Raw genomic sequence first — 18,515 nt, 5'->3', positions numbered from 1 at the left:
CTTTAGGTCCTCACTTGCCATGTTGCAAATCCAACAATTTAAAGATACTTTCTCTTTGCCTTTAATATTAATAATATTTAAAATTAATTTTTTTAAGATTACAAATTTAGGGAACAACAAGCTGCTTTTTGACATGAATTCAACACATTATCACAACTGTACAGGAAGAAAGCCTCAGGAACCTGGCATAATCTACTACTTTGGCTAGTCTGCAGTAAATAGGGAAATGCCCCATAAGGGTCTGTATTTCCCTTTTCCAGACTGTTAAATACTATCCTGGTAAATGGAATCCTAGCTTTGGATTTTTGCCATAAAACCACTAATCCGCTCGCATACTCAGCTTTTCACTAGACATGATCAGATGTGTTTTCTTTATCTATTTCTGACTTGCACCCAGTAGGATTGATACAGAAAATTGAAAAATTAGTATGAAGAAAGCTGTTCTTCCTGCATTTGCTGTGCTTTATAAAACTCAGGCAGTCTGACAAGTAGCACATACAGAATCACAGTCAGTCCAGTTTTGACCCAATACTCTTGAATCTTCAGTGCTCTGCCTCTGAAATTGGTATACAAGCAAACTTCTGCTATAAAGTTAAAGATACAAAGATATAAAGTTGTATCTTTCTTAAGTTCTCTGAAATAGAGATACCAAAATATTGAGTACTATTCAAATTCCCAAAGGAAAAGTTATTAATTTTGTAATTGGATAATGTGCAGTAAATAAATGCACAGAGGCCAACCAGAGAGGAAAAACAGAGGATTCAAGGATGGGGGAAAATACAGTGAATATAGCTATTTGCTCAATTCATCCCACACATGCTGTGTGAGGAGTGCAATGGGCATACTGTGGCAATAACTGTATAGGATCATGCAATTACAGATTATATCATCACTCCCCCACACTTAAGGGGTGAATTACAGTTTTTACAGGGAATCAAGTAGAGTGTATCTTAATTTCACAGACATACTATTTAGGTGCAGTTTTTTCTTCCTGTCCTCAGCCCCCTGAATTTTATCCTGTGGGTTTATCCTAAGCATACATGGATCAGCAGGTTGAAAACAAGATGTCCCACAGGACATGTAATATGCCTGCCATCAGCAGGTTTCCACCAACATAGCCACGAGAAGAAGGTGAAGGCTTAGCAATTAGAGATTCCATTTCCCAGCAGGTGTGATCCCAACAGCTTCAGGATGGAGAAGGCTGATGTCTGCTTCCTCAGCCTCTGTCACTTACAGGCTACTCCCACAAAAGTCTCACCCCACTTAATCTCTAGTGGACAATAAGTGAGGAAACAATGAAACCTCAGATGAGCTTTGGCTGCATGAAGAGAAAAAGACCACATGCAGAGTTCCCTTCACCTGTTGCAGCTCCAGATTAAACATGTGAAAATACATATACACAAGAAATAATTAATCTGGACTTACAGAGGTGTTACAACATCAGGCCTTCAAAATACACAGCTTAACTCTAGGTATTAGTCCCATCTTTCTGTAATCACATGCCATTCTTTAGAAGAATTTTCCAAAGCTACTTACCCCTTTATTGGCAGCAATGCAGCATTCTGCTATTCTCAGCCACAGACGAGGGTTTGAGTGATAGACCTGGACTGCCTCAATCAGGCATTCAAAGGCAGCTAAGGGCCTCCCAATATGCAAGAGCTGAATGCCACAGTTATAGAGCAACTCGTATCGTTTGTTAGTCAGTAGTGTACACATGGGTCTCCCCGAAAATTTTTTACCTGCAGAAAAGGATTACATTACATTGGAAGTGCAGCTCAAGACAGCACAAAACTCAGAGGGAAGCTGTGAGAAACACCCCAAAGCTACCAAAATCCCCCTCATTGCTGAAATCCACTAGCCTCCCTCAGTAAATTTCTTTCATATCAAAACTGATTTCAAAGACAAATTAATTGTATTCTTAATTAAGACTGAAGTACATTAAATGCTAACCTCATACATTCCTTATCACACAAGCTAACTGTATACAATAGTACTGAATCCCAGATTTGTGAGAATGCACATCAACATACATTCCAGAGAATATAGATTCCAGAAGAAACCTTTGCTGTTAACAAGCATAAAACACTTTCTGTCTTCACATTAATAAGGCAACACTAGGTCCGGGGAAAAAAACCCAACAAAATGCCAGATAGTGAGTATATTTTAAAGAAAACAAGAAATGAAGACAATTATAATTTCATCATGAAATGATGAAGACTGAGTGAGGAGGCCCTCTATAGCCAGATTGGAGAGGTCTCACATTCACAAGCTCTGGTCCTGTTCTCTGGAACAACACAGAAGGGCATAAACAATCCAGGAGATTCCTGGAATGTGTTTATGATTTCCTTCTCCAAATGTTGAAGGAGCCAATGAGGACAGGTCCTATACTGAAGCTCATTCTCACCAACAAGGAGGGGCTGGTTGGAACCATGAAATAGTGGAGTTAAAGATCCTTAGGACAGTAGAAGTATGCACAGCAAGCTCACTACACTGGACTTCAGGCAAGTAGACTTTGGCATCTTTGGGGGTCTCATTGGTACAATACCATGGGATAAAGCCCTGAATGGAAGAGGAGCCCAAGAAAGCCGATTAATATTCAAGGATCACCTCTGCCAACATCAGGAGTGATGCATCCCAACAAAGAAGTTGGGCAGAAGTGCCAGGAGGCCTCCTGAACAAGGAGCTCCTGGACAAATACAAAAAGAAAGATTACAAAGGGTGGAAGCAAGGATCAGCAATCTGGGAGGAATACAGAGAAACTGAGCAACCAGGGACCAGATTGGAAAGTTAAAGCCCTGACAGGATCAAATCTGACCAGGAACATCAAGGGCAACAACAAAATCTTCTATAGATATGTTGGTGATAAAAGGAAAACTAGGGAAAATATGAGTCCCCTCCACAAGGAAACAGGAGACCTGATTACCCAGAATATGCAGAATATGGACAAGGCATCCTTCATGCCCTGATGATTCCACACATTGTCAGCTGGACTATAAATAACCTATGCAAAATAGGTCACAAAAACTTTTTTTTGTCATCCCTCCCTAACTGATGGACAAAGTCTGTAAACAAGAGAGAAGTAATTGTCCCAGCACCATGGTACATCACAAAAACCAGAAAAATAAAGAACATACTTAATCATCATCATGTATTTCTGGCAACAGCAACCACATTCCTACATCAGGTTATCATCAAAATTCTCACCCCTCTTACCCTGCCCTCCACAAAAAGATGGAAGGGGAATTTTGCTGATGATTACTCAAACCTTCTGTTCTCTATTTCTTAGACTTGCCAACCCCTCTTCCACCATCTGTTTTAATCTCTTGCTTACCTGGATCCGAGCTGCCTGTTCCCAGCTGTGCACATGCATTATCATTTTCTTGCAAGGCCTTTTTAAAGTAAAAAATTCCTAAATTGTGCTTTCCCATTGCAAAGTGGATGCAGCCAAGATTGTTCCAGAACATACACCTCAAGCATTCACCTGAGAGAACAACAAAAGACCATTTTCAGAAAGTGACAGTTGTTGCTAAGCCCTCAAAATGCTCCAGTCACTTTCTGATGGGTCAGCATATTATGGCAGTCTATTAAAGATGATTTTCAGTGAGATGTTCATGGGTGACAGTGTTACATCCAATATGACATACACATATATTTATGCCAACTTAACCATATAAGCAGGAAATGCACCCTTCTTCCTAAATATATGTTCAGGTAACACTGTGAGAGGTTTTTTCTAAATAATAAAGGACAAAAATTTTAATTTTTCACTTATCTGCTGGTGACTAAAGTTTTACAGGGTTAAGAAAAAAAAACACCCTAAAATCCAAATAACCAGACTATTAGCAAATTAAACAGACATGATTTTAGTCATAGCCAAGAAGGCTACTAAATGAACAGTATACTGTGCAAAAAAGCTAATGCAAAAAAGTTATGTGACAGTAAAATTTTCAAAAATTTTAAATAATAAAGAGAACTTTAAGCAGAAAAACTGCCAGAGAGGCCTCAATTCTAGATCTAAGTTGCATTTTGTTTCATTTATTGATTAAGAGACTCGATCATGAGCCTTGCAAATAAAACACAGCTTCATAAATCCATTTTCACGGACAATCACAGCCTATTGTAGAAGAATGTTCAATGAAAATCACTACAGTGTTGTGTGAGAGTACAAGAAGAAAGATGAAACCCATCCAGCATATAAATCCATAACTTTCAGGGCTGACACTGTTAAGTAATCATAAATATCCTTAAAATTGCTATCAACAAGTAGTTCTGTTATACTAGACACTGAAGTACCTGTAGATGAAGGGGTTTTATTTTACCTGTTTTCATGAAGCCTGGATGTTCGGCAATGTTGGCACTGTTTAAAAGTTTGACAGCTTTACGGTAATTGCCTCTCAAATACTCAAAATTGCTCTTAAGAAAGAGGGAAGGAGCTGACTGTGAAGCAGAAAACAATAGTTAGTTATGTCTTGGTTGATGATTTCTACTGCCAGTGTTATATCAGTTCACAAACTTGCTTCTCCTGCCATTTAAAAATGTGTTTAGGCCATGCTACTTTCAAGAACTCTGTCATGAACTTTAGAGACCCTGTCATGGAAGTGGCTAAGGAGAAAGGATCTCTAAAGGATCTCTAACCTGTCCTCTAATACCTTCCTCCTCACACCTCCCCTCCCTGCAGAGTTCCTTGTAGGCTGGAATCTCCCAACACAGACCTCATGATCCAGAAGGCGTTCTGTTAAACTTGCTTTCCAGCAAGACGTAAGCCTCCAAAATATGTCAACAAAAAGGAAAAAAAAAAACAACTCAAAAAATGCCCACATATCCCAGAATTAATCCTTTATAAATTGGTTTAAACTACCAATTACATCAAAGTTTGTAATATGCAAAACATCTACAGTAAACTAAAACTTATTTCATTTCAGTTATAAAGAATGCTGAACCTGTTTATTATATAGTGTTTCACTGTTATTTTGGCACCACGAGGCATATTTTTTTAGAAACTGAAAAGAGCACAAATAAGAAAATTCTACATTAATTACATTTGCAAAGATATTATAAAACAAACTGACTACATAAAGAATTACTTCAAACATCCACCCTCAATACGAACTTTTTTTGTAAAGAACATTACCAAATTCAGTTTTAAGATACAGAACACATCTAGATTTGAAAAACAACAGCCTTAAGAATACTTACATTCCCAGCTGTATTCATAACAGACTTGATCTCCCTTTTGCATGCTTTTAATGACTTCATCTGGATATAGGCTCTCACCTTATACTGTTAAAAAATTAAATTTGTTAAATAATATACAATGATTTCTGCAGGTTTGCAAGACAAACTGTATCTAGATATTTACTGCAGAATATTTTATATACATTTTTAAAATAGGTAGCAAAAAGCTATTCAAAAAGTCCTCACAAAAAAGAAATTCTATTCAGATTTTAAACACCACATTTATAGGGTTTGTATCACAATAAGCAGATGAACACTTTGTTCAATGGCCAACAGCTGCTCCATATTCAAACACAGATATGAGCACTTAAAATGACAAACTAATTAAAATAATCTACCATCTTAAACCCAGACATTTACCTACTAAACTGAAAACACAAGTAAGTGAATGCTAATAGAGAAGCACTCTGATTCTTCACATATTTTTCAACAGAACAGTACAGTGAAATAAAACCTCAGCTGATTTAGACTGTTGAAGGTTGAACAGACAAATTCAGTGCAGTGAACTGTCATGTAAAAGAATAATTATAATTATTCCTTTATATAATAACACAGGGACTGAAATGGTGGTGGTGGGCAGGATGCCAGGTCAGTGCTTCCTGTACATGCATCTTACAAAAAGGAAGACTTAGATAAATTCATTTTTTGTTTTACAACAAGGAGAGAGAAAGCATCATAATTTGAGCTGAACTGGTTTTGAAGATGACACTCAGATTTAGAAAACTCTCAAAGGAATGTTCTTGTATAAATAACATGCAGACCCTTACCTGATGTATCTTAGATTTAGCAACTTCTATTAAAGCTCCACTTTCAGCTTTTTGATTTGAGGAATCTTTATTGGTATTATTACCTGACTGTCAAAAAAAAAAAAGGAAGCATTACTGTTAGTCACCTTTTAAATAAGTATTTAATAGTATTAATAATAATATTGTTTGAGTATTTAATATCAAAATATACACATCCCACCAGAAACTAACTTGAGTTTAACAATCAAAACCCACGAACCACACCAGTCTTTGAAGAGCTGAATTCTGTACTAACATTAGTGCTACACTATGTTGCTGTGCAGTTAAGAAGAATTCTTTTGCCTAGAAGGATGACATGCACATTCTACAGTACTTCTTTAATGCTTCCTTCAGTAGAATTACTATAAAGAGAGAAAATTTTATCTTAAGTGTGACATTCCATCACCAGGAAAACACTGAAATGCCCTCTCTTCACTTCCAAGACACCACTGATTTTCTTGATTTTTCCAAAAGGCACATGAAAGATTTCATTTGAAAGTGTGCCTCACACTTTGAGATACTGTGTAAAAAAGATACTTAATTTCCTATTCTATGCTGTGCAACTGCAGTTCCTCTGACACTGACTTCCCTTTCAAACTTAGGGTCTCATATGGTCATTGTCAAAGACAAGCAATATTTGACCCAGGAGACAACTGTTTTTCCAATGCAAGTCTCTGACTGAAGAAAGACATTTTAGCTCCCTGGAGTAAGAGAAAAGGGTGAAAAAGAGGGAATAAACAGCTGTTGTACACAATTAACTCAGTCACTAAAATATTTAAGCAGCTGTTTAAAGTTACAGGTGATCTAACCTAGTCTTATAATTCCAAAGACTATTAAGATACTGATTTTGGGTTGAACTAAATCATACTTCTGATAAAGATTTAAAGGCATTTGTATGATTTTAAGCTTACCTCATTTTTTCCATTCTTGCTGTTATTGTTGCCCTGTGAAATCATTTTTTCCAGAACAGCAAGCAGATGCAAGGCTTTCTCAGCTTGGTAAGTTAACAGGTATAAGTCTACAAGCAAGAAGCACACAGCCTGGGCAAACTTCTCTTCTGTGAAAAGCAAAGAAGAAAAATTTGTTTTACAGCTCTAATACCAATCCCTCCAAACATAGATGAAAAAAAAAACTACTGTAAAGTGCCATTTATGCAACATTATGAGAAAAATCAATATACTACATAAGAAAAAATAATGCAGCCATGTCCAAACCACAGCTAAGCACAGGCACTGAAAAGAAAGCTTATTTATTCAAATAGCATCAGCATAAAAGCACAGACTAAAGACAGCTTAATAAGTAACAAGTAATTCATGTTCATAGGTTCTGAGAACTGATCTAAGTAGATCAGCACCAAAGTTGCAGCACCCAAACAGACAGAGCTGTATGCAGATGTAGAATCCCACAGAACTCACAAAGATTCTGTAAAACACATCTCTGTTTAGCTGACTTCACTGAGTAAGTCCCAATTATGCATACTGAAAACTGGGAGGAATTGAAGCAGGAACACAGCAGCATTTACTTAATTTACTGAGACCCACAAACATACATCCTTCAGCCTTCTCACTTATAAGATTTAACAAGGATTATGAAATTATTTCATGCAAATATAGTAATTCTACTACACAAGGTATCATAGCTCATAAAAGTTGCAGACTTTGTATTCAGATATAAGCACAAACAATTATGCATTACCTAGTAAAGGTATTTAAAAATTAGTGCCCTGAAAAACAGACACCCACCCATCAGGCTGCATGATGACTCAAAACATTAGATTTCAAATAATTTCATTAGCTTGTACATATTATTCATATAAATACCATCTTTCCCCCAAATTAGTTTGTTGTCCTTGATATAAGTAAAACATATTTATTCCAAACCTTACCTAATTTCTTAAAACCATATTAGACAAATTACAAATTACTGTCTGACAGTGAAAAAGACTGAATTGTCTTTCTGTAGTTCTTGAAAGGACAAGATTCTTCTTTCTGCCTACATACCAAAAGGCTCTATGAACTGGTACAGCTTCTCCCCAACAGATATAGCTTCAGTATACTGACGGAGATGGTACAGGATCACAGCTTGATTGTAGTACAGCATGCTGTTCTCAACATCATCCAAACCATCCATTTCTTCAACAACAGAGTGAACCTGAAAAAGCCCCACTCATTTCATTAAACTTTCAGTACCTATGATTTTAAAGTACCAGGTATTTAAAAAAAACCTCCAAAGCTATGAATTTCTCTAAAGTAAATTATAACTTAGTGACCTAATAAACTTCATTGTTGCTATAAATTAACACAGCAAAAAAACATGCAATGAAATACAGAACTGTCAATTGAGCAGTAAAGTAATATTTTCACTTTTTTATCATTTCACAAACTATTCTACCTTAAGGAACTTTCTACTGAAAGAACATAGCAGGTCCTTCTATTGTTATAATCGCTGACCAATTTCAACAATAGTTAAAAACACACCTACAAAAACTGTCCTACAAGATTAAACTGACTCATAAGTTTAAAAGTAATGTTACTTTCTTATTTTGTTAAATCTATGGGAGAAGGAGCAGAAGTCTTACTCCTACTTCACTGAAAGATCCCACCACCATTAATAGTACTCAAAATAGAGTACCATGTCAATACAGTTGCATTACCTGGTTTTTCAGCTGGTTAAGGGTTTGTCTCAAATTGTCTGTGGTAGTCTGATTACTTTTACAGAACTCTGCAACAGCAGTATTCAAAGTTATTTTGTAGTCATCTTTGTTAATGTCTTGAAGGGTATTTAGGTGTTGTAAACAAGCATCATAGTTTCCAGCCTGTAAATTGCACACATACCAGAAACATGCATTAGAAGATAGTCTTTCCTTTATCAATACAAGTGAACTAAATGTGTATACACATCTTTCATTATTTATGCAGATTAACATAGATGAGCAACAAGTCTAAATGCTGAAATCATATCCAAACTTCAAAAATAACTTGGTGGTGTAAGGACAAATTAAGTAGCTGATTACTATGATCAGATGTTTTCATGAAAAGTGTTATTCTCATTTCTCTTATCATATTAAGTTTCAAGATTCTGTTTCCTCGGTTTTCACAATCTTTCCCCATTTCACAAACACTAAGCAGCTGCAGTTGCTTACACAACTGCCCAACTTGGAACTTGTGTATGTTTATGTTCAGTCTTCAGTTCATCTGAATATATAGCGATTTACAATTGAATCTATGGAAGTTAGCTCAAGAGAGATTGGAAAAAGAAAGTATCGCTTTCCCAAAATAGGTTTAAAAAACATTTTTACAAGCTTTAGCTGTTGGATGAAGTACTCAATCACCTAGGAATGCCTAAACAGAAACTAGGAGCCAAGCATGATGCTCCACTGATGCGTGATCTAGTGGAAAAATCCCTTTCTTTGACCACAGGAGGACTTTAGTGGCATCAAGGAATGAAAGAGAAACTCCTCACTCATTAAGCCTAGATGATGCTTCAGTTTCAACTGCTAAATTCCTACACAGGAATAATCACATTTACCTCTCCCATATCAGAGTTATAGACAGATAAGCAGCTGCATTTCCATCTCTGTCAATGGTTCACACCCAAAAGCTAAGCTCTGGAGTACCACCCTCCACTTACTCCTCCTTTTCAGGTGCTGTTCCACAGAGCTTCTCCTGGACTGCTGAGTAACTTGCTATTAAGGGCAGAATACAACAGAGAAGAGCTCTGTGGTCCTTCTGCCCTCCCCAAGGAAGCTGCCACTCTACAGCTCCTCTCCATGGAACCACTCCAGTTCCTCCAGTCTCCCAGGCAGGCACACTTATACAACTTAGAGAGATGTAGCAGGACACTGACACATTTTCACATCTGTAAGCACCAACAGCATGGATTGCCTTCTGATCATGGGCATGGACACAGGAACCTGCAGCTCAGCTGCTGGCATGCTCTTTAGTTGAAACAGTTCACCTCTTCCTGTGCTCACACTTGCAGCTTTTCTTCAGTAGGAGCTTCCAGATCACAGCAACAAGGCTTTTATAATCATGGCTGGACTACAAACCTTGAACCTTTAAATGCTCAAGTTATTTTGTGATGTTTTTCATCAGCTAACAGTCCTTTATGCCACTCTACTAGATAGGATCTAGACTATAACACCCAATTCTATAGGAATTCTGTCAAGACTGAAACTGGGCATGTAATATGATAAACCAGGATGTGAGACAGCCCACAATGCTATCTGGAGCTATTCAATAGCAAAAAATTGGCAAACAAGGCATCAAATTAATTCTGCTCACATCTGTTGCCACCTCACTCCATGAACTCAGGGAATTCTCAAAGCAAGAAAAATTTGACAAGATAAACCAAATAAATACACTGGACCAGGATAAAAGTAAAGATGAAATCATTAGCAGATCAAAAGTATTTAGATGTGTGGGCAAGGTGGAAAACAAATGACTCTCTCATGTGCCTTCAGTTCTCAGGATCAAATGCCACTGATTAAAATGTTATTGAAAAAGAGCAATTGAGCCAGACAGCGTTCAAGGAGACATCAGGGAACAGCACAATGTTAAGAACCAACCATATGCACTTAATGTAGCAAAATGAGTGAAACATAGAAGTACTGAGTGAAACATTGAAACGAGAATCTCAAAAGACAACACTTTAATTCTTCACTGACTTATTTCACACATTTAAAACTGAATTTAAAGCAAGGCATTTTGGAGACAGATATAATTGAAAGGAAAAGTAATTACACTTCCTGTCACACTACATAAAAATAGGCAAAATACAAAGAAAGAAATAAATTGAAAGACCTGGTACTTGAACTTTAACACAGAATCAAAAAATCTTCCAAGAAACACAAAACAAGTAGTAGATACTGCCTGGAGGTGTTACACGTTCAGAAATGTTTTATTGCAAAGTGACAGGACATTATACAACACTTTTTGTGAAAGAATAGAGTATAGCATGATGCTAAAACACAAGTGTTTGTTTCACTGCTGTTTTTTAAATACATGAGGTTCCTTCAAACACTAACACACCATTTTTAGCTTGATGTGATTAATTCTTCCAAGAGATCATGCACTTCCAATGCTGATGCAGAAGAGAAGCCTCATATAGTTTTAAGGTTACTAAGTTTTGAGAATCAAAATAAAAAGTGCTTTTGTTCAAGTATCCTGCTCAGTCTTCTCACATCACAGCAGATAGAAAATGCATGTGCTGCCTCTACAACACAACTAGTACTATTTTTGAACATCTTAATGCAATTGGAGCTGTATAAAGAAAACAGGCAAAACAATCACACAATGCCACTTAGCAGTAATGTGGTAACTTAGAAGTCTCAGTCTGACTTTGTCTTACCTGAAAAGCTTGCAATGCACTGCTCGACAGCTCCTTTTCCTGATCAGTAATCCCAGAAGTACCTGCTCCCTCATGCTTTTCAGTACCTTGATCTGTAAAAGGGAACAGAAGATTACAACAAAGCTTGCAAGCGTGATAACAGCTGTGCAGCTTAAAAACTTTGTTTCTGCCAGTCCTCAAGGTCCTCCTGCCAATACAAGTAATTTTCAGATAAGTGTAGCAGTGTCCTTACTACACTATCTATATCCCAAGTTACATCTCCTAGCACAACATATCAAGTTGTTTTATACTCCACAGCTCCCTACTTTGGAAGAGTATCTGCCCAAATAAGAGGCTGCACTTGAACCATCATTGTTAATAATCACTGACAGATCTAGTATATTTTTTAACAAAACACTCTATACTTTTGTATTCTTCAATATACTCCATCAAATGCTGTCTGGTGATTATATTGCAAGGCACAAGCACATGCTGCCTGCTCATTTTTTTCAGCCTCGCTCCAAATCTTACAGGTATTCCTTTCAATCCCATCTCTTCCAACATGAGCAGGAGCAGTTTACTCTCCATCTTCCTCACATTTTTCCCAGAATCTTCTCCAGTTCTACCACACCCTTTTCCAGATTAAGGCAAGAACAACATGTAGCAATTACAATGGTGGCCCCTTCATGCATTTATACGGCAATGTAACAAGGTTTTAATTGCCTTCAATTTTTTACATTGAATTCCTAATGATTTATGTTGCAGTCACTATTGAGCATATTTTTTCAGAAAGAAGTCTACTAAATCCTTTTGTCATCATGTAATTAAAAATTCAGTGAAGTTGCATTAAAAAGCACAGTACACATATTCCATGTCAAAGAAGCTGAAAAAAACCCCTCCACTAAGCCCTTCCTTGTGCTGAACACAGACTACTGAGAAAAAATAAAACAACCACACAACCACCACACTGGAGAAAGTATTTCTAGGAGTACTAATTAATGTGCTAGAACATATAAAAATAATTTCATATTTTTGAAACAAAGACACTATAAATCAGCAATGGTTTCTGCTTCTGCAGAAAAGTATTTCTTGAATTTCACAGTGGAAGATCTGCTCTAAAACACGTTTTGCTATCTTAATAGACTATGTAGGCTATGTAAACTCAATACCTGCTTTCTCTTCCCTATAATTCAGAGATATAATGCAAACTCCACTCATTTTGTTTTTGCTTTGAACAAATGAAAACACAGCTGTGAGCTCCTCTGCAAAATACATTCCCCATCACCACCAATATATCTGGATCTTCTACTACTGACCATGAAAATTTACAAATATAGGACAAATGACAATCATAAGGGGCAGTCAAACCTCAGAAAATTAATCATATAATATCCTCAGTAAGAACAAAACAGACTTAGTAATCTGTTAAGTTTGTGCCTGTTACTGGGAAATAGTGAGATTCCTTCCACCTGCATAATACTATTGCCCCCTGCAATTGAGCAAGAATTGTAAATATTTGGTTGGGACCTTCATCCTGCATTAAGATGTTAACAAAGTAGAGATTTTAAAATCTCAACAAATCTTACACCAGCAAGAGTAACCCATTGCCATTTGGATAAAATTCAGGGTTCAGCAATTTCAGTACTCTGGAGGGATGGATCCTCAAGGGCCTACACCTGCTATGAAATCTGACTGCATAATACATTGATCAACACCATTTGCACTGCCTTGTCCTTCAAAAGGAAAGGCAAAAGAGAAATTTAAACCACAAAAAAGCTCAGAACATTTCTGATGTGCCAAAAGCTTTCCACAGGGAAAGAGGAAAGGAACAGGAAGTACCTCTGCTTCAACCTAAATATAGCATAGATCTGATTCCAGCTCTAAACCTTGTGATTATACAGATGAACTAAAAGCTCTCACTCTCCAAGGATCTTTAGAACAGCAGGAAATAAGCAAATGCATCTTCCCTCAAACTTTCATGCTAGCAGTGGCATTTTCTGCTTTACTTGCTCAGCATGCCTGTCAGATTGTGCTGGTAAAGGTAACCACAGTGCAGAGCCTTGAGGCTCTAAAGCTTTTGAAGCTGGTAACACTCAATCTGATCAGATTCCTCACATACAGGTTTACCTAGCAGAGAGCCATCAAATACCAGGTACATTAATGATTACTGCCTTTGTATGCAGGTTTGTAAGACCAGCATCTCAAAGGAAGTCTGAATTCTGAAGTAAAATGTCTTCAGTGACAGATAATTCAAGAGATACTTGTTTAAGGTCTGCCATGAAAACTACACTTACATGACTTGGTTGATGTAATTCCTAAGGAAAAATCAGAACAGGTCTTCACATTTCACTCTCTCTAAACTTGTTGGTACATTAAACAAACACAAACAAACCCAAAACATAAAATGAAGCTGGGGACTAATTTAAGCAAAACCAGAGCTGTCTCTGTAATCCAATCAACTGCACCTACTAGCACTTAGGAAACAAAGCAGGTTTGTGAAACCTGAACTAGAAGCTTATCAAGAAAAAACTAAAATCCAGCTGATAGAGTTCACAGCACAGCTCCTTCCTTTGAAAAAAGCATGACAAAGCACTTGGGCTACTCTGTACCCTGCCTGTCCAAACACACCTGAAACTTGTTGAAGACCTAAAAGCCACTGCAGACTAATGTCATACTGCCATTCTTGCTTAGACTGGGATCTGCTGCTTCAGCTGATCTTTGCTATCAGAGATCCCTCCAAGAGGAGTCACCTGAAAGCTGCCTGGCACAAGGTACTGAACAGAGCCCACCAATTGCACTGAAGTGGCGGGGTGCTGGGGAGGGAGTGCTCTGTTCTCTTGGCTGCAAATGGCTATCCCAGTGCTTGCAAACAGAACTGTTACTTCCATGTTCTTTGAAGCACTTGAAAGTGAAACAGGTAGGGAACTTGTTCCCTGGCAAAACAAACAGCATGCCTTGCTCACTTGGGCCCCTAGACCTTTGGCATTTTTGCAGAACTGCAGGTGGTGTCGGTAGCACATGGCACACCAGTCATCTCCAATGTGCTCCCATCTGTACAGCAGCCACAACCATCAGCTGAAATATCCAGAGCAGTGCAGATTCTCTGCTTCACAAGTGAGAGAACTTGATTTATCTCTGGAATTTGTATTTAATATGGATCTGTTTGCTTAACTTCTCATTAGTCCAACCTTCATGAATACAGACCAACTCTAAAACTAAAACTTGTGTAGGTTCATGATGAGGAGCAAAAGGGGCAGCCTGGAACAGGATGTAAAAATCAGCTGCTCAGATTTTGATCTGGAGGAAGCTGCTGAACTGAATTGGAAGTTTAAGAATCAAGCCAGGAATTATCTTCCTAGCTATCAATCCTGGGGCTGAGCAGCAGCAATGCTATATCACAGAGGCTGGTTTGCTTTGTACGAGCAGGAAGTTGCTCCTGCTGGAGAGGGTGCATCGTGGTGGCCAGCAGAACTTCAGGAAAACTGTTTCTATGGAAGGAGAACAAGGAAAAGTATGAGACTGCCACCTGAAAAGGAAGATTGCTCTCCTGACGGGATCGCTGCCAGAATTTCATAAAAGCAACAAAAGTCACATCTCCTACACACACATAGCTGAAGACACCTGAGAGTGACTGCAATCATTATCCTTCTCATACCTGTACTCCTTTTCTCCAAGGACTGCTGCTCCTGACCTCTCTTGTTCCTATGCCCTGCAAATTACATCTTGTATGAACTGTGATGTTGAACATTAGAGTATCTCTGGCAATATTTTTAATTTCCAAACTCTTCAGGCAGAGTGACAATCCCTTTCTTGAAAGGGGAGGGATCTATCACATGACTCTTGCTCCAAAAGAATTTTGTATGAAGCCCAGCCAGTGTCCAGCCACTACAAGATAACAGTTGTGGCACCAAGACTTATGTTTTAATTTTTGTATGAAGCTCTTCACTACCAGTATAGGTACAATAGGCTTCTTTGGTGCTGTGCAATAAAAAACAAACATTTCTCAGTGGAAAGCTACCTAGAGCTTGCTGCCATGAACAAGTGCAGCGTGTACAATATCTTGCCATAGCTCATATCTTTGATTCGTTTGGCACATACTTTAAAGAAAGTAAAACTTAAAAGTTCCTTCAACACTTCAAAGAACATCAACAAAAAAGTATTAAAAACTTGATGTCAATATTTTTTCTTGTACTTTAGCAGTCACTTACAGTTCCTACAAATAAACACATGACAGTTTTGTAAACTGTCATGTGCAATATACTTATTTTCCCTGTAATTTTTTTCCAAATACTGAGGCATTTCACATTTAGTACCCAGATAAAAAAATGCTTAAGGTGATTTTAAATAATGCTCCCCCCACATAAAATCAACTAGAAAAAAAGGTGATCAGAAACAAGACCAGAAGGAATGGCATGAAGCTGTGTCAGGGAGGTTTAGGTTGGATATTAGGAAAAAGTTCTTCATTCAGAGAGTGTTTGAGCACTGGAATGGGTTCCCCACCTGCCCTAAGTCCAACAGAGTACAAGAAGTGTGTGGAAAACACAGGCACATGGTGCGGTTCTTAGAGATGTCCTGTGGAGGGCCAGGAACTGGAATTTGTTAATCTTTATCCAGGATATCCTACACTTCTATTAAGCAGACCTACACAATTCTGTAAGTAAGGCTTTCCCCCACATGGCCCTCCTCTCCATCCCCCCAGGAGCTGACATCTGACGGGATGACCTTTCCTGCAATGAAGCCTTCTTGCATGACAGGGAGTTGTACAGGAGATGGACGAGCAGTGGTTTAGCAGTGCTACACAGCAACTGTATTTGAGATTTATTCTGTCTGTTTACGACAACATGGTTTATGTTTTAGTCCCGGTGATTTCCCTCTGCAGGGTCTGTTCAGGCCCGAGTTCAGTGAGGACGCACTCATCCCCTGAAACCAAAGCAGCACCCCTGAGGGAATCAGACTGCACTCCAGCGATTAAGCAGCACCACCAAGAGTTATAACCTCCGTCGTACCTCCTGCGTGCCCCAGTTTAACAAATTAACCCAGAAGCTCGTCTTGTGTAGGGGTTATTAAGCTCTGAGTGACACAAACGCATAACCCCCCCTCCCGGCCATACGGACACAGGGCCCTCCCCACCGAGCCCTTCCCGGCCAGGAGGGGGCACCCGCTCAGCGCCTCTTGCCGAGGGCACGGAGGGCCCGGTGCGCGCACGGCCCCGCGGTGACCCGCAGGTGTCACAGGGCCCCTCACACGGCCCCGCGCCGCCGGGCACTACCTCTTCGGCGGAAGGACACGGCGCACGGCCGCAGGGCCGGCTTTCCCCCCGTGGCGCGTGTCCCTCCGCGCCGGGCAGCGCAGGCCGGGGACGGGCACGGCGGGGCCGCGGCCGCTCCCCCCGCACTCACCCGCAGCCTTGTCCGCCGCCATCTCCGCCTCGGCCGCAGCTCCGTGCGGGACCGCAGAGCCCGAGCGCGCCGGTAGTTGTCGAGAGTCCCCCGCGCGCTGCGCCACAGGCGCTGCCCGACCGCCGCCGCCACCAACCAGCCGCTGCCCCCCGGCACTGCTTTGCCGCCGCCGCTGCCCTGCGCGCCGGGCCCGCCCCGCCGGTTGCGCCGCCCGCCCCGATTCGCCCGCCGCTTCCGGGTTCCCGGCGCGCCCGCGACGTCCGGCCGTTGCTGGGGCACCGCGGATGTGACGCCAGGACGCGGCGGGGGGGAGGAGAGGTGAGCGAGGCGGGGCCGCCATGTTGGCGTGTGAGGGCCGCGGTGCGGCGGTGCGCGCTCCTGCCGCGGCACGGAGCTCCCCGGCCGCTGTCTCGAACGGGGTTTGTCCTTTCTACCCCGGTCAGACGTGCCGGCTCTCATCAATGGCTGTAAATACATAAAGGTGGGGTACTAAGAGTATGGAGTCAGCCTCTGCTCGGTTGTGCCAAGCAATGGGAGCAGAGGCAACGCGCAGAAACTCATCCGTGGGAAGTTTCACCTGAACATGAAAATGAACTTCTTTACTGTGTCGGTGACCAAGCACCTTAACAGATTGCCCAGAGAGGCTGAGGAGTCTCCATCACCGGGGATATTCAAAACCTCCCTGGACACAATCCTGTGCAGTGTCTCTAGGATGGTCTTGCTTGAGCCGGGGGGTTGGACCAGCTGAGCCACTGTGGTCCCTTCCAACCTGACCCAGTCTGTGATCCCTCTGGAGCAATAGCAGTGACCTACAGGCTTCCATTCAATGTATTCTCTAGTTTATGTGGATTATCAGGTGCACTATCTAAAGTGTTGTTAGGGTGCTTCTCACCATGCTAATTAATGGCAAGAAGTGCCCCGTGCAGGTTTGGTGCCTCATCCTGTATTCCTTCCTAAGTGGCTGTTTGGGCACTGGACACCCAAAGCTTGGGCAGAGGGACAAAACCCTCATCACACTAAAGACCCCAATTAGTCTTTGTAATGGTTGTTACTATATTTCTCATTAAATGAACAGGCATGGGATAAATGGCACTGGCCTAATAATGAATATTAAAGATTCTTAAGTGTCCAGTTCCAGACCCCTCAATTCTGGATGGCCAAAAGGTGCTGGAGTGGGTCCAGCAAAGGTCAGTGAAGCTGGATAAAGGTCTAGAGGATAATAGGGAGCAGCCAAGGGAGCCAGGGTTGTTTAACCTGGAGAAAAGGAGGCTCGGGAGTGACCTTATCACTCTACAGCTGCCTGAAAGGAGGGTGTAGTGAAAGGGAGGTCAGGCTCTTCTCGTGGGCAACCTGTGACAGGACTAGCCTCAAGCTGTGCCAGGGGAGGGTGGGCATCATTCTTCATGGAAAGAGCAATTAAACATTAGAATGGATTTCTCAGGGAGGCAATAGATTTCCTGCCCCTGGAAGTGTTAAGGGAAGGCTGGATATAGCACTTAATGCCATGGGTCTGGTTGATGTCATAGGCTGGACTTCCTGATCTCAGAGGGCTTTTCCAAGCGAATGGATGCTGTGATTGCTTGGATCTGCTATACATAGTATTTAAGCATTCACCCTTGCTACAATGTATCTTAGTAGGCTCAGCTGCCACTTCTTGTTCTGACTCTTGGGCACGGACTCAGCGGATGAGTGCAGAGGAGGCAGGTAGGGGGCTCTCTTTTGAACCCTCATAGTTATTTACAACAGGAAGTAGGATGAGCTTAGAAGG

General features: G+C 40.5%; 1 protein-coding gene across 1 annotated transcript in view; it reads right to left on the bottom strand.

Moving 5' to 3' along the window:
• CNOT10 (CCR4-NOT transcription complex subunit 10) overlaps positions 1–17,103 on the bottom strand; it is a 32,390-nt gene extending 15,287 nt beyond the window's left edge. The window contains exons 1-10 of the mRNA XM_064704720.1: positions 16,748–17,103; positions 11,370–11,461; positions 8,674–8,835; positions 8,021–8,171; positions 6,932–7,077; positions 6,003–6,089; positions 5,197–5,280; positions 4,320–4,437; positions 3,332–3,481; positions 1,537–1,739 (exon numbers count right to left, since the gene is read on the bottom strand). Coding sequence (XP_064560790.1) covers positions 1,537–1,739; positions 3,332–3,481; positions 4,320–4,437; positions 5,197–5,280; positions 6,003–6,089; positions 6,932–7,077; positions 8,021–8,171; positions 8,674–8,835; positions 11,370–11,461; positions 16,748–17,087 — 1,533 coding nt within the window. The 5' untranslated portion in view covers positions 17,088–17,103. The remainder of the gene's footprint in view (positions 1–1,536; positions 1,740–3,331; positions 3,482–4,319; positions 4,438–5,196; positions 5,281–6,002; positions 6,090–6,931; positions 7,078–8,020; positions 8,172–8,673; positions 8,836–11,369; positions 11,462–16,747) is intronic.
• Between the last annotated feature and the right edge of the window lie 1,412 nt (positions 17,104–18,515).

This window comes from Zonotrichia leucophrys, chromosome 2, assembly GCF_028769735.1.
Source record: "Zonotrichia leucophrys gambelii isolate GWCS_2022_RI chromosome 2, RI_Zleu_2.0, whole genome shotgun sequence".
Classification (NCBI taxonomy): Eukaryota; Metazoa; Chordata; class Aves; order Passeriformes; family Passerellidae; genus Zonotrichia; species Zonotrichia leucophrys.
The sequence above is the reverse complement of the archived record's forward strand: the minus strand, read 5'-3'. Positions and strand labels throughout refer to the sequence as shown.